This window comes from Meleagris gallopavo, chromosome 2, assembly GCF_000146605.3.
Source record: "Meleagris gallopavo isolate NT-WF06-2002-E0010 breed Aviagen turkey brand Nicholas breeding stock chromosome 2, Turkey_5.1, whole genome shotgun sequence".
NCBI lineage: Eukaryota > Metazoa > Chordata > Aves > Galliformes > Phasianidae > Meleagris > Meleagris gallopavo.
In genome coordinates this window covers 76,871,796-76,895,531 of record NC_015012.2, presented here as the reverse complement: position 1 = coordinate 76,895,531, position 23,736 = coordinate 76,871,796, and the positions used below count along the sequence as shown (strand labels likewise).

Sequence of the window (23,736 nt, the reverse complement as noted above, 5' to 3'; positions counted from 1 at the left end):
TGTGCATGTAATTTATTGTTTGTTTCTCTTCAAGCATTTACTCATGTGCCTGTAAGCCAAGGACAACTTATCATACCTAAAGAAGGCAATGAAAAACAACTTGTTATGGATGAAATGGAGAACTTCAGCCTGACTGTCAACCCTCTGAGTGACAGACTTTCCTTGTTAAGTACCAGCAGTGAGACCATTCCAATGGTTGTGTCTGATTTTGACCTACCTGACAATCAAGTTGAAATACTGCAGAGTTCTGACTCAGGCTGTTCTCAGTCATCTACTGGAGATAATATCAGTTATGAGGTGGAAACAGAAAGCCTGAGTGCTCAAGATAGCTCTCAGACTCTCAGAGAAGATTCACCTGATGAAATTGTGCAGCAAGTGGTTACTGATCTTATATGCAGAGTTGTAAGCAGTCTTGGAGAGGAGAATGAACCAGTTAAATACAGTCTGCACTCTGAGGATATTTCATGTAAATTCAGTCCTTTGGATAATTCTGAAGAGGTGACTAAAAGTGAAGAACAAAATATTCAAAGTAGCCAAAGCAGTTTGGTTAGTAATGACAGCTCCCAATTATTATCAGCATCAACTGAGACTGGACTTGAGAGCTTAAGAGATGAAATTTCAAGAAATAACTCTTCACCCTGTATTGCAGCAAGCCAGCAATCCCTCTCTGATCTCACTCTTACTTCCACAGAATCCAAGTCCAGAAAGCGAAGCCACAGTAGTATTCAGTTCAACTTCAAAGGAAAACTACCAGAAAAAATGTCAGAGAAGGAAACAATTGTTAAAGAGGCTGGTAAGCAACCAGGTGCAAAACCAAAGGTGAAAATAGCCAAAAAGAAAGATGAAGAGAAGAAGAAAGCACAAACAGAGAAGCTTAAACAAACAAATGTGTTCTTCAGTGATGGTCTTGATTTAGAAAACTGGTACAGTTGTGGGGAAGGAGAAATTTCAGAAATTGAAAGTGATGTGGGATCTCCAGGAATGCGGAAATCTCCCAACTTTAATATCCATCCATTGTATCAACATGTGCTGCTTTATCTTCAGCTGTATGACTCTTCAAGAACACTGTATGCTTTTTCTGCAATTAAAGCAATTCTGAAAACAAATCCTTCAGCTTTTGTAAGTGCTATCTCCACTACCAGTGTCAACAATGCATACACCCCTCAGCTATCACTGCTCCAGAATCTTCTAGCCAGGCATCGGATATCTGTTATGGGCAAGGATTTCTACAGTCACATCCCAGTTGATTCTAACCATAACTTTCGGAGTTCTATGTACATAGAAATTCTTATCTCCTTGTGTTTGTATTATATGCGGAGCCACTACCCTACTCATGTTAAAGTGACCTCACAAGATCTAATAGGAAACCGTAATATGCAAATGATGAGTATAGAAATTTTGACGCTTCTCTTTGCAGAGTTGGCAAAAGTTATAGAAAGCTCTGCAAAGGGTTTTCCTAGTTTCATTTCGGACATGTTATCTAAGTGCAAGGTTCAGAAAGTGATCCTGCATTGTCTGCTCTCGTCTATCTTTAGCGCGCAGAAATGGCACAGTGAAAAGATGGCTGGAAAAAACATAGTGGCTGTAGAAGAAGGCTTTTCTGAAGACAGCCTTATAAACTTCTCTGAAGATGAATTTGACAATGGCAGTACTCTACAGTCGCAGCTTCTAAAAGTACTTCAACGGCTGATTGTGCTGGAACATAAAGTAATGACTGTGCCTGAGGAAAATGAAACAGGCTTTGACTTTGTCATAACAGATTTGGAGCACATTGGTCCCCAGCAGCCAATGACTTCTCTTCAGTATTTACATTCCCAGCCAATAACCTGCCAAGGCATGTTTCTTTGTGCAGTGATAAGAGCTTTACATCAACACTGTGCCTGTAAAATGCATCCTCAGTGGATTGGCCTTATCACTTCCACTTTGCCTTACATGGGAAAAGTTCTTCAGAGGGTGGTTGTTTCTGTGACTCTTCAGCTCTGCAGGAACTTGGATAATTTAATTCAACAATATAAATATGAAACAGGATTATCTGATAATAGGTATGTATATGTAGAGGCATATAATCTTGTAAAATGTATTTGATTGTGTTGAATTGTTTTGCCTACTGAGAAACACATTTAAAAAACTGTATTATCTGTTTTAGACCTATTTGGATGGCATCAGTCACTCCTCCAGATATGGTTCTTACCTTGTTGGAAGGGATTACAACAATAATTCATTACTGCCTTCTAGATCCATCAACACAGTATCATCAGGTAAACTTACTTGGTCATGTGAGAGGTTCCTGTGCAGTGTATTTCCATGCTGATATCTGTCTGCTGGTTTCTGACTGGATTGTATTCGTCATGCAATGTATCAAAATATTATCTTGTTTCTTTTTTATATTCAGTTTTTTTCTGTTAGTCAAGCAATATTTTTGATCTCATAGTCTCTTAGAAACTGGACTCTCATTCTACAACAAAACTTTTGTCCTCCTGTTTCTGCTATCTTGTTTTTCCTTTGTTGTTTTATTTTTGTTCTTATTTGCCTTCTTTTCATTTAGAAATAACTGAAAACTGTATGTGCCAATATCAAATTCTGAGATAAATGTTTTGCAAAGATTTTGACATGATACAAAATTGCTGTAGTCATCCCATGTTCACGTACCACATGTTCAGAATGCATTTCGTACTGAATGACTGAGAATCAAAAGATTCTTTAATTAATTATTTGATAGACTCAACTTGTGCATACTGTACAAATTTTTGGAACGGAGTTTTGAAAAAAAAAAAGTCAAGATGTAGAGCTTTCTTGTACGTTGTCTCAATTTATGCTATTTTACTAATGTTGTTTAATGAAGATATTTAATACTCTTCCTCCTCTTTTCCCCTGAAATCCACTAGCTTTTGGTTAATGTAGATCAGAAGCACTTGATTGAAGCACGCAATGGGATTCTGTCTATCCTACATATGATCATGTCTTCTGTGACATTGCTGTGGAACATTCTTCACCTAGCAGACTCCTCAGAGAAAACTGCTGCTGCTGCTGCTGCATCCGTTACCACTATTAATCTTGGGTCAACAAAGGTCAGGATATCATGGATAGCATCATTTAAATTGTTCCTAAATGCTTTTTGTCAAATAAATCCACTTGCATCTCTTAAATGTAAACTGGCTTTTAACACATTTGTCCTAATCTACTCATCGTCCCAAAAACAAGGCTTTCATAAACAGGTATTGAATCTACTTTTAAACTTAAATATTACCAACTGACAACAATGCATCTCCCCTGTTTTTCTACAAAAAAAAATTACATCCATCCTGAATAATACTTGAACTGCTTAAGCCACCCTTTTATGCCTTAAGAGATGTAAAATATTCATCTAAAATCTTAGTAAGAGAGCCCTCCTCTTAAAACACCTTGAATTTGGACATTTTTGAACTAGTTCCTTTGTTTATTCAGTGCCTATACAGTGATGACACTATGCATGGGGAGAAATATCCTAGCAAGCAGTAAGCCAGCAATTATAATGAAGACAATCTGAGAAGGGAATCAAGTAGACCATACTGAGAATGCTGCCTAGGCCCTAAGTGCTTATTGGAAGCACTTCAGACTTCTAATACTGCACGTTCTTAAACATGAAACTGACATTTAAATCTGAAATGTTTAAAAATGTTTTCCTCATAGTTAATCCAAATACACCAAGTACTGTTTTTGATGATTCTATTTTACATCCCTTTCAACCTTTGTCATTCAGGCTGAAGGAGTCATAACTCCTTGTCTTAAGACTGCATGTCTTTCCACAAACATTATCTGTGGTTCTATTTGGACTTCCAGTAGGGCTTCCTACTCATGGAAGGAGAAGAGTCTGTACCTCTGGATGACACGTGATATACACTGCTTCCGTGAAAATAAGAAAGGCTTTTATACTCCAGTTCAACATGAACTTTTCTGTAAATCCTAGATTTTCTTTAATTTTGCCCAAATTCATAGTATTCAAAAGAACACCCAACATGTGCTATGCATGAAGAAATCCTTTTTAAGCCTGGCAACCACACTTGTGGCAAGTGCACAGTCAAGCTCAAGGATTCTGTATAACAGTTTCTTGCAGGCTTATACAATTTCTGCTTGAATGTATCTGGCCAGACTAGAAATGACTTTAAGAAAACAGGTGAAGTGCGTTTTTCTCTGAAATATTCCTGTCATAAAGTAAAACCTGGGTGAAGGACAGGATGAGAAAGTAGCATAAGAAAAAAAATGCTCTTTTTTTCTGACCCAAACTTGCCTAAAGAAGGATGGTACACGCATGCTGTTGAGAGTTTAAATAATGAATATTTCAATCTCCTAGAGTAACGTGTTCTTTTTTTATATAATTCTTTTCCCACTACTTAATTTTTATCTCACTTACAATAAAGTCTATCCCTATTTGTAGATGCAAATGTTTTCTTTCTTCATAATTCTCACACACAGTTGATATTATGTCTCCACTAATGTTCATCTCCTGACTATACGTACCCATTTCTTCTTCTTATAGGTCACTTTCTGTATCACTAATCTTTCTTGTTTTTTATAGTTTGAGTTCTCTCAGCTTGTGTACATTTCTTGAAGTAAGGTGTCCAAAACTGGACATGGTACATGATATCTTCTTTCAGGGTAAATATTTTATGTCTGTCTTGAAGTGCTGCTGTTTATGAATGCTCTTCTTTTTCTCTTCCCTTGCAAAGTTATCACAGTGACTTTGTGATCCACTGTAATCCAGACATTTTATTTTTATGCAGCACTGCTATCTAAATACTTTTTCATCCTGAATAATTAGTTGTTTTTCCTCTTCCTTTGCATGCAAAGCTCAAGTTTGTTACTGTAGTCTACCTCTTTCAGGACATTTTTCCAATTTGTCAGATCACTTTGATTTCTGTATTTTCCTTTCAGTCTCTTCCCTCTTCATTATCATTTGCAAATTTACGGAGTGTATTTTCTCTTCCCTCATCTAAGTCATTAGTAAAATGGTTGAAGAGTACCACATGTAAAGCAGAGCTTTATGAACCCTCTGAGTGCATTCTTCCATTTTCACAAAAAATTAGCGATAGTTGCTGTCCAAGTCTGGCTTTAGTGCATAATGCAGGAGTGCTTATCTAAATGTTTGTGTTATTTCATGTTTCAGAATTTGAGGCAACAGATTCTTGAGTTGTTGGGACCAATATCAATGAATCATGGTGTTCACTTCATGGCTGCCATTGCATTTGTATGGAATGAAAGGAGACAAAATAAAAACACTTCCAGAACAAAGGTATGTTTATATTAACACAGTCCCTCTAAGTAGCAGTGATAGCCCTTACGTTTCTAAATCACTTAAAGCTAAGATTTCAGCATTCCAGTGAAATGGAGCATCTGTACCTTCAGGGAATTATCAGTTTAAAACCTTGCATTTTTTTTCCTATACCTTTGTAGACTCAAAAACTGTGTGTGCCAGCAAAGCTGCACCGTAGCAAAACTAGAAAGTAACAGTCTGTTCACAGACTTAGTAATGTGGATGCACGATAAATACCTTCATAAATACTTGAGATTTTTTTGTTCATATATCCTATGTGACAGCCACAGTCTTTCAAAAGCATGATTTTGTAAAATGAGTTATAGTTCACCGTATTCATAGTCAGATGTCAGAGTTTAATCTCTATCCTTTTTATTTGTCTAGATTTGCTCAAATAGAACATTTGCTGCCTTTTTGCTTTTGAAGCCAGAATTATGACGCTACTGCATATATGTTATACTTCTGGCTTTATTTATGTAATTATCATAGATGCTGCAGCAGAACTTACTTTCTCTGCCTCAATGCCCTTCTCAACCTCTGTAGTGCATCTTTTTAAGATAATACTCTCAGTTTGGTGATGACTGTATAAGGAGCTTTTGACTTGTATCATGCCCTGGCTAGAATCATCTACTGTAAAGTTGCCTCTAACATATCAAGTATAGCTATTTATAGTTCAACTCTTAAATTGTCAGAATGTTGTTCTTCAATTCCTAGAAATTTACTCCTTTGTAGAGCTTTCTTAAAAGCACCATGAACAGGAAAGACAACTTCCGAAGATGCTCTGCAAGGCATTTGTGATCAGGATGCTGTTTCTCCTCCATCAATATAGTTGGTCTCATTCCATTTACTTCAGGAGCAAGCCCATGAGGCAAATTGTCTTAATTTTAGTATAGGCTTTGTGACGATAATGCAACATATCTGATTCTTCCAGGTTATACCTACAGCAGGTGAAGAACAGCTTCTGCTGGTTGAGCTAGTTCGGTCTATCAGTGTTATGAGAACTGAGACTGTTATACAAACAGTGAAAGAAGTTTTGAAGCAGCCTCCAGCCATAGCAAAGGACAAGGTATGAAAACTGAGGAAGTGCTGTTTATTTAATGTCTTCTTACCAGAACTTAGGACACTGATAATATAGATACTTCATGAACAATATAGAGCAAGTAGTTCTTCTCACAGTAAGTACAGGAATTTTGAATATCTTGTAGATGGATCAACTTTTGGAGAGAAGTCATGAAGTCAATACCATTTTCTGAACAACTCTAAAGTCCTGTTTTGTACTTCTGTACTAACTGTTTTGTAGGAATAGGTTACTTACATGAAGGTTACTTTATTTCTTGAACTGCCTTCTTGATACAATGCATAGGGTTTAGGATGTTAAAGAAATGAGATTTTAAAAATTTAAGACAATTGTCAAATTTATATCTATTATAACCTATCTTTCCAGCTTTTCTGAATAGTGTTGTCTGATTTTCTAGAGAAGGCCTCTCCAAAGCACTTGGTTTATCAGACCCTTGGTAAATGTTAGTCCAGAAATTAAATCAAGAGTTACTATTGCCTGATAGTGTAGAGCAGTATCTTGTCAGCAGTCATCCTACTAAGGTGACATTCTCTTTTTGAGTCTTCAATAATTAAAATGTTGGTGTTTAATTTGTCTCTGCTTTTCCCCAGAAGTCATTAGGAAGAGCAAAGTACAGAAATGTAAACTTTTAATTGCTAAAGACAAATGTGGATATTAAAATGTCTGTTGGCCAGTTTAAACTTACAGCTTAGGCTGACCAAAGCAAGATATGTTGAAATAAATAGACTCATCATGCCCTCACTTATTTATCTTTCCATTCCTTGGGTTCAGAGTGACTGGATAAAACCCAAATATATTTTACCCACATTTCTAGTACTCAACAATTCTACCTCTAAAATTTCTGCAAACAGCCAGAAGAAGAAATTAGGATCAGAACATTTACCATTATCCTCATCTCCTCTATTACCAAGCCTTATTTTATTGGACCCTCCAATCTCTTCCACCAGAGAAATGGTGAGAAGGAGTTGGTTTGTGTGTGGAGCAACTAATTTACTTTTCTACGAGCTGCAAATGCCTCTTCCTCTGCCAGAAACTCAGGAAGCGAAGGAGGTCTTTTGAAGTCACTCTATGCTTTTGTGAATCCATACACATTAAGTTGATGAATAAAGCTTTTCATGCTTTCTGTCCCAAAGACTCTCTAAGATCCTTTCTTTCCCAGTACTTCAATCTGAAACATTTATTGGTCAATTACAACGCAGCTTCCATCATGATTCCACCAAATGCTCTTAAATTGGTGACTTTCAACCAATACCCAGAGTTTCTCTGGAAAATTGAGGGCTGCAGAGATAATAGTGGCTTTGTGCTCTCCTTGTAAGAAGGACGAGGTATACATTTGATTTCCTCCTTATCAGGATGAGTTAGTATATCTTTTTCATCCATTTTTTGATGCCCACGCTGTTCCTTTATCCTGATCTGGAAGATCAGGAGAGCCTCGGGATGCAGCTGGACCCTCTAGGTCTGAAACAGGTTCCTAGTACAGACAGCTCACTTTCAGCATCTACTATCTCAGTCTGACTGTGGTTTGTGCTCACAACTGGTTCTGCAGGGGAGCTATACTTTACCCTGCCGCTTGGCAAGTGAAATCCCACAGAACTGTTGAGAGGTTCCAGTGGGAGAGGTTCAAACGTCACCGTGGTGCCCATGTGTGGGCACAGTGACTTCACTATGCGACGCTTGGCTGAAAATGCCATGACTTAAATACATATCCAAACTGGCATACTTTTTTTTTTTTACAGTAGAATTTCTTCCTGAAGTTATGTAGAAGTGTATAATTTAAGGAAAATAGTAGGTGTGTTATCTAAAAGACACTGGGAATATCTAAATAAATTTTAAAGATGAGGAGGTTATGTAGTGTGCATATGTAAGATTAGTGCTTTGCAATTTTGGTTGTTTTGTGCAGATGATTGGAAGCCCATATTGTTCATTTCCTTCATATTAGATATGAAATGCAAATGTAGAATAGACTTTGGAAATAGTACTTTTATTGAGGATGTATACCAGCATATCTGAGTATTATACCTAATGCAATTCTCACTGATCAGTGGTATTTTTAGTGTGTATAATAGTGCAGGTAAAAAGAGCAAAATATTTTTCTAAATGCTAACACATTTAAGACTTAAGAGTACTGTGGAAACAAAGCAAGTTTCATTCAGTGCAGTTATCTTCTTATTCTGAGATTGCCTGAGAGAAAAATATGCCCTTTTCTAACAAAACCATCAGAATTTTCTTTTGTTAATTATTATAGAGCGTCCAAAGGAGGGTTAAGAAGTCTGTTGCCTTGTTTCATCTTGGCATTCCGCTTCTTTTCCTTTCAAATCCTCTCTTGCTAAACATTTGGTCACCCAGGCAGTGTTGATCTAATGGTGAACAAGATGAGATAAATGATCTGCTCTAAAACTAACTCCCAAAAAGCCTGTGACGATGTGCAAAATCCTGGCTTGGCACAAAGAGAGATGAAGTGACTGAAGGAACTGGAGCTGTGTAGTCTGGGGAAGGAGGCGGCTGAGGGGAGACCTTATTGCTTTCTTCAAATTCCTGAAAGGTGCTTGCAGTGAGAGTGGGGTTTGTCTCTTCTCACTGATGACAGGTGACAGGACGAGGGGAAATGGCCTTAAGTTGCAGAAGGGTAAGTTTAGGTTGGATATCAGGAAAAACTTCTTTACAGGAAGGGTTGTTAAGCACTGGAATAGGCTCCCCAGGGAGGTGGTTGGGTCACCATCCCTGGATGTGCTTAAAAACCGTTTGGATGTGGTGCTCGGGGACATGATTTAGCTGGAGGGTTGTTAAGAGTTAGGGTAGTATCGATGGATGGTGATCTTTCAGGTCTTTTACAACCTGAGCAATTCTAATGAAACAGATGCATGCCCTAGTCTCAGGTTGAGGGAGATGAGGAAAAGAGGAAGAAACAAGAGAAGACAAATTTTAGAGAGAGATGCCTCAATAGATATTCATAATACCCTGTTAATTAAGTTGCATCTTCAGACATTGCGATAACAGTGTTTTCATTTTTGCTGTAGCAACTGAGGAACAAGTCAGTTTGTTCTTCTGACAGTTTTCACATCTTTTTTTCCCAGAAACATCTTTCACTGGAAGTCTGCATGTTGCAGTTTTTCTATGCTTATACTCAAAGGTAAGACAAAAAGTTAAATGTGTCTAGATGACAGAAGTAGGTGGACAATCTGAATGTTTTATAACCTCTAGGAAGATAAATTGCCGGTGCAATGTAAATCGTTTTGAATTGAAAGTATTATAAAAAAATAAAAAGGGATTTTGTGAGTTTCCTAATTCTGCATCATCTTTCTTCCCATGTCTAAAAATACTGCAGGAAATCTCCTTTCAGCATAAGGAAAACTGATGTTAATTGTACCATAATTCATTGGTTGTACACCAATCTTAATTTTATTGTTCTTCCTTCTTGCTCCTTTTCCTGATGTAGCTCCATAATAATAAGCAGGGGAAAAAAAACAATCCTACAAAAACTTGTATACGTGTTGATAAACATTATCTGATAGGAGAACTGCGAGATAAAAAGAAATATCTGGGGAATACCTGAGCAAGATGTTGCTATTCTTATTGCTGTCATTGTTCTATATTTTAGGATTCCAGTGACCAGCTTAGTGGATAGCTGGGCAGCACTGCTACTTCTGTTGAAGGATTCCATCCAGGTTGGTCTTCCAGCTCCAGGACAGTTCCTCATACTTGGGTAAGTGCGCTTGATGTTTGCAGTTGCTAAAGAATCATAGAAGCATGAAATGGCTTAGGTCAGAAGGTATCTTGAATCCCATTCAGTTCTAACCCTCATGCTGTGAGCAGGGCTGCCACTCACCAGATCAGGCTGCCCAGAGCCTCATCCAAGCTGGCCTTGAGTGCCTCCAAGGATCCTAACGTCTAACCTAAACCTCTCCTCTTTCTTTGTTTAAAACCATTCCCCCTTGTCCAATCACTATCTGCCCAATAAAAAAAACCTGTCTCCTACCTGTTTCTAAGCATTCTCTCAGTACTGGAAGACTGCAGTGAGGTCTCCCGAGAGCTTTCTCTTCTCCATGAAGAGAAGCTTCTAAAGAAGCTCAGTATAAGTGTGTGAAATGTGTACTGATTCAGATTTGCCCTGGGTTTCAAAATAACTGAATAACTTATTATAAAATCTGTGTCTACTTCGATTTATTTTCAGTGTTCTTAATGAATTTATTATGAAAAATCCAAGTCTGGAGAATAAGAAAGACCAAAGAGATCTTCAGGTAAGAAATTTTTACATGTTTGACTCTTTGAAAATGTTGAGAAATAAATGCTGAAGTTGGAAGAATTATTTGAATGACAGTGCTTTACTCAAGAGATTTTTCTCTAGAAAAGTATTCCTTAAGCAATTAATAAGACAATTAATAGATAAACTTCACTTATTAGTTGACTGCTTTATTTATTGTAGCTTCTGAAGAAAGTTTTCTATCTGTCCAGGGATTGATGCTCAATTTTAGGCTAAGATGTCCTAAAAAATATTATAACTTCTGAAAATTGACTGTTCTGTGGAGTTGATTAGTGCCCCTTTTCAGGGAGAGACAGCAGCCAGGTGCTGCCAGTTTTCCAGTGAAACAGTTTGGGAAGCAAGAGGGGGTTGCAGAGGAAGGTCACTGGGGGATATGGAAAAGGCAGAGGGTGGGAGCTTTTAGAGAGATCATCACTAGCCAAAGGGTTGTGAGGCTGGAATGCAGACTGAGAGAAAGACAAACAGCAAAAACGTGTTTGTAATAGAACAGCCTTAAACTTGCTAGCCTTGAAGCATGTGCTCTTTGCTGTTTTATTTAATATTTATTTCCCCCAATTAAGTGTTTGTGTATTTTTCCCTTTGTGTGTGTTCTTATTTTATGTTTTTAGTCAGCAGGGTCTTGCCTGTTCTTTTAATTTTGTCATAATTTTTTGTTCCTAAAATATTCTTTTTACTAGGTTTCCTGAACTCTTTTCTCCTTAGAACAATACCTTGAAAAATTCTAATGGGGAGAGGGGTATAAAGGAATAATTTCCTCCCTATCACAATAGGGGTTCTGTTATTATTAAAATACTGAATTTTGTTTTAATACGTATGTAGCAGCATGCATTTATAAGCTTATGTTCAAATTATGCTGTGGCTTGTTCCCAAGTACCTAATTACTAATTAAAATTTTTCTTGATTAACAAGCAAAAGTGTTTGGTTAGATATGCCTGTGGTTCAGTTACAAGATGATGTGATAATGGACTCTGCATGTTTTCTAATGGGACATTCTGAGTTAGGCAATTGTTCACAGACAAAATACAGCTTCCTACTGTTGTCCAAATACTAGAAGTGCCAGTAGATCAAAGCTTACATTTCTCTTTCAGTATCTTTCTTATCTTATTATGAGAATGTTGCTGCCACAGCTGGCTGTGTGTTCAGAGCTGTAGTCAGTGCATGTGATTGGAAGGGATTTTATGAAAACATTCTAGTCCACCTTTCTCACAGGATGTATTCAGTACAGATTTTTGTTCTGTTGGCTTTTTTTGAATGCACTAGAATTATCTCATGTATCAGTTCTGTACTCTTAAGCAAATCTCTAGTATCTTCTACTTAGTACTTTTCATAATTTGTTGAAGACTATCTCATTTTCTGTGATGTTCTTAATCACAGAATGAACTGAATGGTATTAAATAGAAGTGATTTTTAAAGCAGTACCTAAGTAGTGAAGAGATTTTCTACAGAAACATCTGTCAGGACAATAATGTAGTTCTTTCACTGAAAATTCCTAAAAGCTTGTTTGTTTTTTTTTTCTATCAGGATGTAACACACAAGATAGTGGATGCTATTGGGGCCATTGCTGGTTCTTCATTGGAACAGACTACTTGGTTAAGACGAAACTTAGAAGTCAAGCCTTCCCCTAAGATTGTGGTTGATGGAAACAACTTAGAATCAGATGTTGAAGGTAGTTTTGTTTTCGTCCTTTTTATCCTAAATGAAACTTTTAAATAAATAAATATTAATTATCACACCAGAATAAACGAAGAGGACAGCTCTACCATACTTGAATACATTAAAAATGCTTCAGTATCATTGAAGCCTTATTGCCTTATGCAGTACATCTGGTGAAGTCTGTATACCTTCAAAACATATGTTGTTAAAATATGCCTTCAAGATGAATAATGGCTGGAGAAAAGTAATTTTGGACTTCATATTACTGTTATCTTCATTTAGATATGTTGTCTCCAGCAATGGAAACTTCAAGCATAACTCCATCAGTTTACAGTGTCCATGCATTGACCCTACTTTCTGAGGTAAGTATTTCCTCAAGTGTAATAAATACTGCCTTATAATAATCTTCTTTCACTGTGAAGAGCTTGGAGAATGAGCTTTTATGGGAAACACTGATGGGAATGGATTCTGGTTCCTGTCATGTAACGATAAATGAAACTTTGTTATGAAGCCAGTTATAAATTTACAGTGAGGTTAATGTGAAGTAGAGCGTGCCTTTTCAGATGTATGGTATGGGTTGCTGTTGTGCTGGAAGGCTTCACATGTTAATAGATTTTTTTGTGTTATTTACTAATGATAATCACAGTCAGTCCCTGGATTTTTTTTCTTTCACAGGTTGTTTTGTGGGATGATTTCCCCAAGAGCTGATGCTTCTGTGTTTTAACGCTTGTTTGTTCTAAAAAAAAATTAAGGGACGTTTATACTTTTGGATTTTGTATAGTACCTGAAATGTGATCAGTTCTATCATTAACTTGAATGTTCAGTGAAGGACATTATAGTGTAAGTTGCTGTGCAGTAAATAAAAAGTAGATTGGGAATACACAATAACATAACTTCCTCACCTGTTGCAGGTTTTGGCTCATCTCTTGGATATGGTTTTCTACAGTGATGAAAAGGAGAGGGTTATTCCTTTGCTTGTAAATATCATGCACTATGTTGTACCCTACCTCCGTAATCACAGGTATCTTTAGAATGTATTCAATATACGTAGATCTCAACAGCCAATTGAAATTTGATGAGTGTTTGTCAACAATTTACAATTCTTTACTGTTGACTTATTTTGTTTAGTGCTCACAATGCATCCAGCTATCGAGCCTGTGTTCAGTTATTAAGCAGTCTTAGTGGGTATCAGTATACAAGGAGAGCATGGAAGAAGGAAGCATTTGATCTCTTCATGGATTCTACCTTCTTCCAGATGGATGCTTCTTGTGTTAACCAGTAAGACTTTTCTTTTTCTGCCTATATCGAGGATTACTACAAGTTTTATGTATGCAGACCAAGAATTTCTAACAGCCTTGTATTGAGAGAAATATGGAGGAATGTACTGTTGTAGATTACCACTTAAATTATGAAACTCATTTACCTAATGTGTATTCCTTCTCTTTTTTCAATTTTAAGATATTTTTAAGTACTTTTTGTGAGAAAAAGGGATAAACATTTATAGTTTCAGATCAAACTGCACGATGTAAGTGGTACTGTAGAGAGCTTGGAGCTGGTATTCATTAAAAGAACAAGAAAAGCTTCCTGTAAGTATTTCTCACTTTTTTGACTTATGTGAGATCTTTCTCTTTTAGCTGGAGAGCTATTATGGATAATTTGATGACACACGACAAAACCACATTCCGAGATTTGATGAGTAAGTATTCAGTGATGTAGCAGACTTTTCTCCAAGGAAAACTTGTAGAGGAAGAAAAAAAGAAGAGGAGGAGGAATAAGTATTTTGAAGAAAGCACTTGTTCAGTGTTTATTTCAGTTTATTTGAATTATCCAATATATTTCTTTCTTTCAAGTACTTATTTCTAGTGATACATACATAAGGTCTTATGAAGCGAGCAGTCAAGCCCAGCTGCACTGTGTATACCTATGTTTGAAAGAAAACATATTTGAAATCACTGTTTTTAAGAATGCAAATTGCAAAATACGCATCTTCTTAATGCTGCTTTTGAGCTACATTAATGCAATGAATGTAAGAGTTATTTGCTCCTTTAAGTGAAATGAAATGGAAATTTAATCTGTGTTACTCATTTTCTCTTTCAGCACGAGTGGCTGTGGCTCAGAGCAGTTCTCTCAATCTCTTTGCTAATAGAGAAGCAGAGCTGGAACAGCGTGCTATGCTCCTGAAGAGACTGGCTTTTGCAATTTTTAGTAGTGAGATAGACCAATATCAGAAATACCTTCCAGATATACAAGGTCAGTAAAAATGTAGCAGTTCATGGAGTTCTTCTGGTATCTGATTGCCTGAGGAATTATTTGTTTAACAGGATAACAGCAGGTAAATTTGTTCCCTGGAATGAATATCTGTACATACTGAGTATGGAATTACTACAGATTTTCCTCAGAACACTTTTAATCTTACATGATTGCAAAGTACGTGGACTTTCACTACCAGTTCTCTAACATATTATTTACTAATTTGTATTTAATACCTCGATCAATGTCCTTGGACACCCAAAAAGTGCTCTTTGACATGGTAGATGCTTATATCTTGAATGTTCAACTAAGGATAAATACAAAAGCTGACCTTGAAGAGTTTTTGAATTCTTGACTTTTATCGTACTTTTTTCTGCCGCTCTGTATATATATATATGCCATTTATTGCTGAAGAATATCTCTTTAACTGACGTTTTTACATGACTGGGAATAAAGTCTGGTTGGTTTTCTTCTAAGATGATGCAAATAATTATGGCATCTTCTTCTTGATATGTTGTCTGCTAGTGCTACCAAAGCAGGCACCTTCATCTCTTCCTCCATACAGATAATCAGTTACATCATCTTTCTGATTACATTTGTTCCAGGATTTATTCTTTGGAGTTGTTTTTTGTTTTTTAGTTTTTCCCAGTCTGTCAGTAGCTGATTTATTATGTTCAAGATACAAATTCGCTGCTTTGAACTGCAAAGTGCATGTATTGGCTTGACTGAAAAATTTCTTTAAGTATTGCCTCCGTAATGAATGCACAGTGGTGCTTATAGTTAAATAGTGCATTATCCCTGCATAATATTTCATATACTGTGATTATGCAGCTTTTTCAGTAAAATATATTTTAGTTGTTTGAGCTGTTATATTTTTTGTAATCTCTTTACTCTCTTTTTGGAACGAGTGAAACTGCATAAAATGAGCAGATGAAATATTGCATTTGTTATGGAGAAGTTTAATAAAAATACACTGAAGTTCTGAGGTTCCTTGTCTGGTGAAAGTGGCTCTTTGCTACAGCTTTATTCTGTAATATAAAGAAGTAATGAAAAACGTTTAAAACAAAACAAAAACAATGCAAGTGAGAGTAAATGTAGGAATAAGAAAATACTGGCTGGAGTTACTCTATTATTCTGAACTGAGGAAGCTTTCTTGGCTTTTTGTTTCAGAAAGATTGGTAGAAAGTCTTCGTTTGCCACAGGTGCCCACCCTTCATTCCCAAGTGTTCCTGTTTTTCAGAGTATTGCTTTTAAGAATGTCTCCGCAGCATCTTACTTCTCTTTGGCCTACAATGATCACTGAACTGGTGAGTTGCAGTTAGCACGTGTTGTTTGGAAGACTGGTGCAAGCTGGAGATGAAACCCATATCCATAATGATTTTTAAAAAATCTTCTTTAGATACTATGTATGTAACTACACAAAATAGACACAAACAAAAAACTTGTTTTTGTAGTCTATTTTTTCCAACCAAACAGAACACCTGTTGGCTTACGTTACTGAAGCCGTTCAGGTGTCTCCTGAATTAAATTTGTATTTACCTTTGTGGTTCCTGCTTCAATTTCTACTTATGTACACGTACCTTTTCCACCATTCCTAGTCCTTGAAGCTACTTCCATGGTCATTCCGCCCTTTTTCTCCAACAACAAAGCTGAGAAAACTCTTAAAGAAAGAGTTGGAATCCATGCTGTGTTGGCAGTTAGTGGTCATTCAGACCTATTCCTATTCCCAAAGCCAAAACTCAAATGATTGTGTCCAGTATCCAACATTGGTCCATGAACCAGTAGGTAAAGTAGTTTGTAAGGCATTAACACAAACTGGCAATCAAAATCACTTGGGATTTTTCTGATATCTGTTGGTGCCTAACCTAGCCCTTAGCTAACCACAGGTCTAAGCAATGAATTAGAAAAGCTTTACGGAGTATTTTAAAGATCAAGAGCATTTATTTATATATACATGCATTTGGTTTTAAGCTTGTCAGCAGTATAAGTAGTAGAAATATCATTCTACTCTGCTAGAACCACTAAGAGCTGAGAGCAGTGTGGCTCTCTTGTTTCTGTGTTGTATCCTGGTATTTATGCAAGCTGCCTCAGTCAAGAAATTGTTTCCATCGGACAAAACTGTGTCATCTTCAGGCATTCACACCTGAGCTTGACTGCTTTTTTGTATAATTCTTTATTGTCATTTCCTTTAGGTTTTGCTCGCTGCTGAGCTCCCTTTCTAGGAAATCCTGATTGTAAAAGAGTCAGGTCTTTATCCTATTTGGGCTATATATGAGTTTCAATTTCCACTTACAGTACAGGGACTTATTTTGTCATCCAAGAATGGAAATAGAGGAACTGTTGTTCAGAGCTTTAAGGCTTATTATTCACACCTCCCTACAGCATTTTCCTGTGTAGCAGTCCATAAAAAAATTGTATTAAAATACATTTGGTCTTCAGGTGCAAGTGTTTTTACTGATGGAGCAGGAGCTCACTGCAGATGAAGACATTTCCAGGTAAACTTATGAACTTCTGCTTTTTTAACTTGTTAAATGTCCTGGCATGTTGATGGCTGTCACTTGTTAGAATAGTTTGTCTTAAAATTGCCAAGCCCAAATGAAAAGTGCAAGTGAAGAGTACTCCAGTCTGACTGCAGTACCAGGAACATGATCAGAGTAAAACAAACAAGCAAAAAGTACCACTCCTAACTTGTTCATAAACATCTGGGGTAAGCTATACAATACAAGTGTGTTAGTGTCTTCCATGCTAAAATGATACTGCTTTTTCAATTCAAATAGGCGTGGCTTGACTATAGTTTTCTGTTTCACACATATATTTAGAATAAGATTGCAAAGTTGTTATTTTTCTTTAATAAAAAGGTAACATCTTCTGGTGTTAGACACATGGACAAACTAGATCTTTTTATCTTGTTTTATTGTTAATTTCTATTGCATCTACCTTCTGCATAGGATGAGGCATTTTCAGTCAATATAATCAATAGTCAATATAATCAATAGAAATTGATTTCTCAAAAGAACAAAAAGGAATATTTGCCCAAGTCTTGTTCTTTATTTTCTCCCTAGCTTCTCTTTATTCTTCTGAATGATATGCTGTAAAATAAAGTAATGTCCACTTGGCTGCCAAGTTAAAGCTCCTTCTTAATTTTGATGACTGACAGGAATCAGATACAGCATAATATACTTTCATATTTTTATTTTCATATTTATATGATTTGTATGCACATGCACACACTCTTACAAAACTCTAGCAACAGCATAACCATGCAATATTCTATTTTGATTTATGGATTTGGGATTATTTTGGGACGTAAAATATTTTTAATCTTTATAAGAGCAAGCACAGGAGGATTGTCCCATAGAGTGACAGGCAACATCGGCTCATCTGTCTGTGATACTTTATTTTAGGACTTCTGGCCCATCTGTTGCTGGTCTGGAGACAACGTACACAGGGGGCAATGGTTTCTCCACATCCTACAATAGCCAGAGATGGCTGAATCTATACTTGTCTGCTTGCAAATTTCTGGATTTGGCCCTAGCTTTACCATCTGAAAATCTTCCTCAATTTCAGATGTGAGTAGAAGATGCTATTATCTGAGTTTCTGGATGTTTTACTGTGCCTCTTGGTAAAATTCTGCTGTTTAAAACCTTTGTTTTCCTAATTCCTTTCCATTTCTGACCTTCATCCAGAGTAGCTTGCAGTCCATCCCTGCACCTGGTGTCAGAGTGGCCCCCAGAGCAAATAGTGCTACGCAGCAGATGATTTCAGGCTGGTTTGATTTAGCCTCTGGCTGGAGATTCTCCACACCTCTGAGCTAATCAGTAACAGCAGTTTATTCAAATACTTTGCTTTTCCAGTACTTAGTTGAGGTAATGTCCTAGAACCTAAGATACGCCCAATATGTCTCAGTGAGTGAGTCATCAGATCAAATGACTGATGGTATGATCTCAGTATGACTTCTCTTAAATTACTCCTGTGTGATCTGACTGAAATATGTTGCAACAAACCTGTTTGTTAAGGGGATCCCATAGTTTGCTTCTGGGCAGGTGTGTTCATGTGTGCAAACTGCTTTCTCAGTGCCTCTGCAGTCCTATCTGCTGGAAGAACTGAATGCAAAACAATGCTGGGGATTGTAGAAGAGACAGCCCAGGACAAAACAAAGCATCTTGTCTCTTCCTATACGTGGCACAGTGGTGACTGTCCCCAGCACAGCTCTGCAGATGGCTCAAGTTGTCCTATTGTTGAAAAGATTCTCATGTGTGCTAGATGATGCAAGGATTTGTACACACTGTCTGGTTATGCCCTACAGTATTTCTAAATCTAAAGCTAATCTTAAGTGTTTCTTATTTTATTTACTGACAATTTGATTCATAATTCTTTCCAAGCCTCCTATGCTATCCTAATCTCTGCCATTAGGCTAAACAGTGTTATTGAGGTCATTGCTGCACATTTCTGGAGAGACACTAGTCACGCTGGATAGCTGTCTTTTATAATGTTCTCACAGACTGGGACTGAAGCCTTCAGGGCAGAAACTTCGATTTCCTTTACAGTGTAAAATTCAAGCTGCCAGTTTTTACAGTGCAGAAAGCAGAAGAGAAGGGAATAGTCCCTTTTATCCTTTGGCCTATGAATAGGTAACAGAAATGAATTCCTGTTATCAACACAGTATATTGAGTACATTTGATGTGTTATAGCATCACAAATGTGCTGAGAATGTTTGGTTTATTATAGTAAGTATCACAAATGTGCACGTTTTATGTGACTTACGTATTTTTTAATTCGCAATTCCTTTTGGTTCCCTTAGACTCAACAAAGATGTGAATATAAGCACTTCTAGCGTCACTGCCTCAGTTTTGGCATCCTTAAATACTTTAAGAAACTCTAATAGACTAAGATAACTCCACTTTTCTTGGTCATATTTCTACTTTTCAGAATATGATTTTGCTATTCTCTCTTACCGAATACTGAGTTTGGGCTTTTGTTCCTCTCTTTGATATTCCACTAGATTTTTTCTCAGCATCTGATGTTCTTAGATCTAGCTGAAGAGCCTGTGCGTTTGGGAAAGATAACGTCTGCTTGTGTTATCTCATGGCAGGTATCGCTGGGCTTTTATTCCAGAAGCATCAGATGATTCAGGCTTGGAGGTACGAAGACAGGGAACGCATCAGAGGGAATTCAAACCTTATGTGGTGCGCCTAGCAAAACTGCTGCGAAAAAAAGCAAAGGTACTTCCATCCAGTTCTGCCTGCATTGGAAACTTGCAGGTATAGAAACTTGCAGCACTGCTTTGTGATGTTGTTGAATAAACAGGAGTATACATAGCATGGGAGATTTTCATTAGAGTAATCTCAGGCAAAAACTGTAAATAGGTATTTAAAAAGAGTCATAGTCATACATCTGTAACTCTCATGATCAATCTAACGTGCTATACCTGTTAGAAGGTTCTCACATTCCAAATAGTCTCTCTGCACAAATTAGGAAATACATCTGATGTATGGCTATGGTCAGTGGCTTTGAAACGCATTTTACTTTCTACTCAAGTAATAGCCCAGAGTTTCCAAATTAAGTCTAATATAGACATAAGTCATTTTTAGATAGCCAGTTGTATATGTAGGTAGTAGAATAATTATCTTTTGAAACAGTGAAGCTTTTTTGTTTATAATAATCGTGTTTAAGTATCTAGAAAACCACTGCATTCCTAAGAATGACAGAATAGTATTGAAGCAGTGCACAATCAGGACAGAATGAGTTTTTCCTCAGAGTAGGTACTGTGAATGGAAGAAGGCATAGAGCAATGGGAGTGGTTCTAGAGGGAATCTTAGTTGCATAATTTCTAAAATGGGAGCAGAATTAGAGCTGTCATTATTGGCACATGAGGTATGTCAGAATCTAAGTTTGACTGTGGCAGAGGCCTGGTCAGCCATTGGAAGCTGACCAAACTCTGTCCAGAGGAGCTCCTGTCTGCTGCCACAGGGACAGAGCATTGCTGTCAGATACCTTGCTGCTCCTGCTGTGAGGACCCCCCAGGCAGGCTCTCAAGTGGGACGAGTTGCCACGTGGGCCTGGGAAATGAGGAGGAAGCTCAAAGGCATCTGGGAGGAAGCTTTGAAGTTTCATTCTTAGGGATCCCTGTATCAGGATGGCATGATCAGGGCTGTAGCAGGGATAGCTTACTGTGTTTACAGTCTGTTAAATGTTTTCTCTGAGCAAATAAATAATTACTGATATACAAGTGTCTAAACAGAGAGGTTTAGAGATAACTTAGTTGCAAGCAGGCCTGAGCTAGCAAAGCTCATGTCATAGGGGTAAAGAAACTACTTGAAGCATATCTATATTCTTATTTTATTGTCTTTGGACAATAAAACTCTCTTCCTCTCACATGTAAAAATGAATGAGCTCTAACTGACTGATTTAACAGAGATCTTCTAACTCTCATGTTCAATCTAACATGCTCTACCTGTTAGAAGGTTCTCACATTCCAAACAGTCTCTCTGCACAAATTAGGAAATACATGTGATGTATGACATATACATGCTGGTAAGTACTGTATGACAGATGCTTGAAGTCAGGACTTCCACAGCATGCATCCAGAATGCAGAAGGCTTCCTGAGGTTTCCACAGCCTACCAGTTGTGGTGATAGTTGCACATTGTGAGCCATAACTGGAGGTGTGAGGATGAGATCAACACAAGGTGATGAATACTGATTTCCAGACCACTTCTTCGTTGCATGGAAGAGAACTCTGTTGCATATAGCTATGCATTTTTCTTAGAAAATATAGTTTCTGAGCAAACTGTTTCAATTGACTTCAACTTTTTCTTGGAGCTCTCTGACTAATGCTCTTGTTCACTTCATGTGGTATTTCTCAGGCTCTGTCTAAAACAAATGTGCTTAAAGCCTTCCTTCGGCACTACTGCAATGCACAGAAGAACAAACTCACAGTCATTGTTACTGTCTAGCAGTGTCCCAGAGCCCCAGAATCTGTGGTTTCTAGATGATGGGCTCTTTGGGGCAGGTGAATTTAACTTTTTTTTTTTTTCCTTGCTGAAACACAGCACCCAACCAAGCAACTGCACGGCCTTCATGGCAAAGTCTTAGTATGATATGTGAAATGCAGTCTGAAAGTTCTCCTCTTTCCTTCCACAGGACAAACAGGAGGACTTTAAAACGATGGTTTTGGAGGGATTGGAGATGGCCAAGCATCAGGTGAGGGTGGCCTTTGATGCTTGAGTTGTGAAATAAGCTTGCCATAATACTACCATCACCTCAAGGCCCAGGGTAGCATTTAACTTCCAGAAGGAACTGAAGGAGATGAGTCTCTTCAAGGTTGAGGGGTTTTTGAAGGGAAGTAAGTGTAAGGGTCCTCATTTTTATAGACACCACATAAATTTATTTTTGTTTTCCTACATGAATTTAACAGTTTTCGTTCTAAAATGAGTCATCTTCACAAATCATTATAAAATGAAATAATTATTTCTGCTAATGGACTAGCGTGGAACACAATCCCTGATCCAATCTCTGTCAAATTAACTGTTGCTCCGAGTATCTGAGGAATCAGTGGTGTTTACAAAGGTACTGCTGTGTAGCATGGACAAAGTGTATTTTACTGCTCGGAGGGAGCAGCAGTATTTGCACGTGCACCCATTTGGTTGGCTGCTGTGTAGCACTACCACTTGCTGCATGCTGGGGGTGGGCTGCAGCCATCACTGGGTTGTGCCAAGTGCTGCAGAGACCAGTGCTGAAATGTCTCCCTTCTCTGAATCCAGCGTGAAAGCTCTGAGGGAGAAATCTTAAAGCTAAAAGCTCTTGTAAAAATAGGAGGCTTCCCTTTGCTTAGTCTGTTTTGTGGCCTTTCTTTTCTTGAACTGTTGTAGAGAATAAACAGCGTGGGTGGAGTAGTCATCTCCGGAAGCAGGAAGCCGCACGATGAAATACTACCTATGTTCATGTTTCATCTAACTGCTCTTTGTGAAACAGATGTCATAGGCTCCTGAATTGGAGCAGGCTGTTGCTTTCATGTAAAGGATAAAAACAGTATTTGTGAAATGCCATTTCTTGAAGAAATGTGTTTGCTCAAAGGCTGTGCGATCAATAGTCCTTTCCTTGCGCTCTGCTCTCCTGCCATTCGGTTACTGAGTGAGATCAGGAGGAGCAGAGCCTGCCCCTGTGGCCGTGCAGCTGGTGGTGCCCTTAGCCCCTACCTCAGCACACTGCCTGTGTGGGCAGCAAGGAGCTCCTCAGAGGCCGACTGGGATGGGCCCTCACTTATATGTGACCTCTGCTGCTTTTCTCCTGCCTCAGGGAATGAAAAAAAACTGCATTGTGGAGCACTGCTTTCATGGTAGTTGGTCTTTTGTACTGGTTTGTCAATCGTTGTCCAAATAAGGCATTTCTAGAGTTGATATTACCTTGTTGCATAGGTTTAAATGTGTTTTTTTTTTTGAGTAAAGATGACTATGTAAGCAGCTGCAGGTCAGTGCTGAGATGTTTGTGTGCAGATATTTAAGGCAACCCTCAAGGGCCACTGCCTGTGAGCAGTGAGAGTGCTGCCTGCGCTGCTGGAGTTCCTCATGTCCTCACCCTTGAGATCTTCCCTGTGAGGTGGAAGCTGTGTAAACAAAGTCTGAGATCACATACAAGTGGTGATCTGGTTCCCTGTGTGAAACATTGGTGTCTGCTCAGAGCCTCTGGACCTGATATTTAAAACAACACTGCTTATGCTCTTCTGAAAACTCTGAACTCTGCCTTCAGATTGAAAATCCTTTGGTTTTATCTTAACTTCCTCAGGACTTTGTTGTCCCTAATGCTAGCAGTAGGGCACAGTGAGAAGGCTGCCATCAGAAGGCAGCCTGCTTTAGAGAGCAACTAGTGCACAACTTCTCCCAGCAGCTGCAACTCCCACAGCTTTGCAGCAGCTCAAGCTGTGTTCAGGGCACCACGGGGCTGTGGCCTCACAGAGGGCATGCAGATCCGGCTTGCCCTGGGCTGAACACCCAGCACTGCTTCCATGTGGGTGTCAGCTGTCCCTTTGTGGCCAGCACTGCTCCCACGCATGATGGCAGGGAGGAACAGATCTGAATCATAGAATGGCCTGGGTTGAAAAGGACCACAATGATCATTGAGTTTCAACCCCCCTGCTATGTGCAGGGTCACCAATCACTAGAGCAGGCTGTCCAGAGCCACATCCAGCCTGGCCTTGAATGCCTCC

At 38.1% G+C, this 23,736-nt stretch overlaps 1 protein-coding gene across 8 annotated transcripts in view; it reads left to right on the top strand.

Annotated features, from left to right (window-relative positions):
• The window catches only part of DOP1A (DOP1 leucine zipper like protein A), a 63,791-nt gene that overhangs the window by 38,701 nt on the left and 1,354 nt on the right, over positions 1–23,736 (top strand). For 5 of the 8 annotated variants that reach the window (XM_010707679.3, XM_010707678.3, XM_019613131.2 and 2 more), the window contains 19 exons: positions 35–2,042; positions 2,147–2,258; positions 2,886–3,068; positions 5,144–5,269; positions 6,222–6,356; positions 9,443–9,498; positions 9,967–10,071; positions 10,540–10,606; positions 12,151–12,295; positions 12,565–12,644; positions 13,194–13,303; positions 13,411–13,560; positions 13,917–13,978; positions 14,380–14,532; positions 15,703–15,839; positions 16,972–17,027; positions 17,937–18,101; positions 19,625–19,793; positions 21,675–21,734. In XM_010707679.3, coding sequence (XP_010705981.1) covers positions 35–2,042; positions 2,147–2,258; positions 2,886–3,068; positions 5,144–5,269; positions 6,222–6,356; positions 9,443–9,498; positions 9,967–10,071; positions 10,540–10,606; positions 12,151–12,295; positions 12,565–12,644; positions 13,194–13,303; positions 13,411–13,560; positions 13,917–13,978; positions 14,380–14,532; positions 15,703–15,839; positions 16,972–17,027; positions 17,937–18,101; positions 19,625–19,793; positions 21,675–21,734 — 4,079 coding nt within the window. The remainder of the gene's footprint in view (positions 1–34; positions 2,043–2,146; positions 2,259–2,885; positions 3,069–5,143; positions 5,270–6,221; positions 6,357–9,442; positions 9,499–9,966; positions 10,072–10,539; positions 10,607–12,150; positions 12,296–12,564; positions 12,645–13,193; positions 13,304–13,410; positions 13,561–13,916; positions 13,979–14,379; positions 14,533–15,702; positions 15,840–16,971; positions 17,028–17,936; positions 18,102–19,624; positions 19,794–21,674; positions 21,735–23,736) is intronic. The other 3 variants (XM_019613132.2, XM_031552553.1, XM_019613134.2) reach the window with 3 other exon arrangements.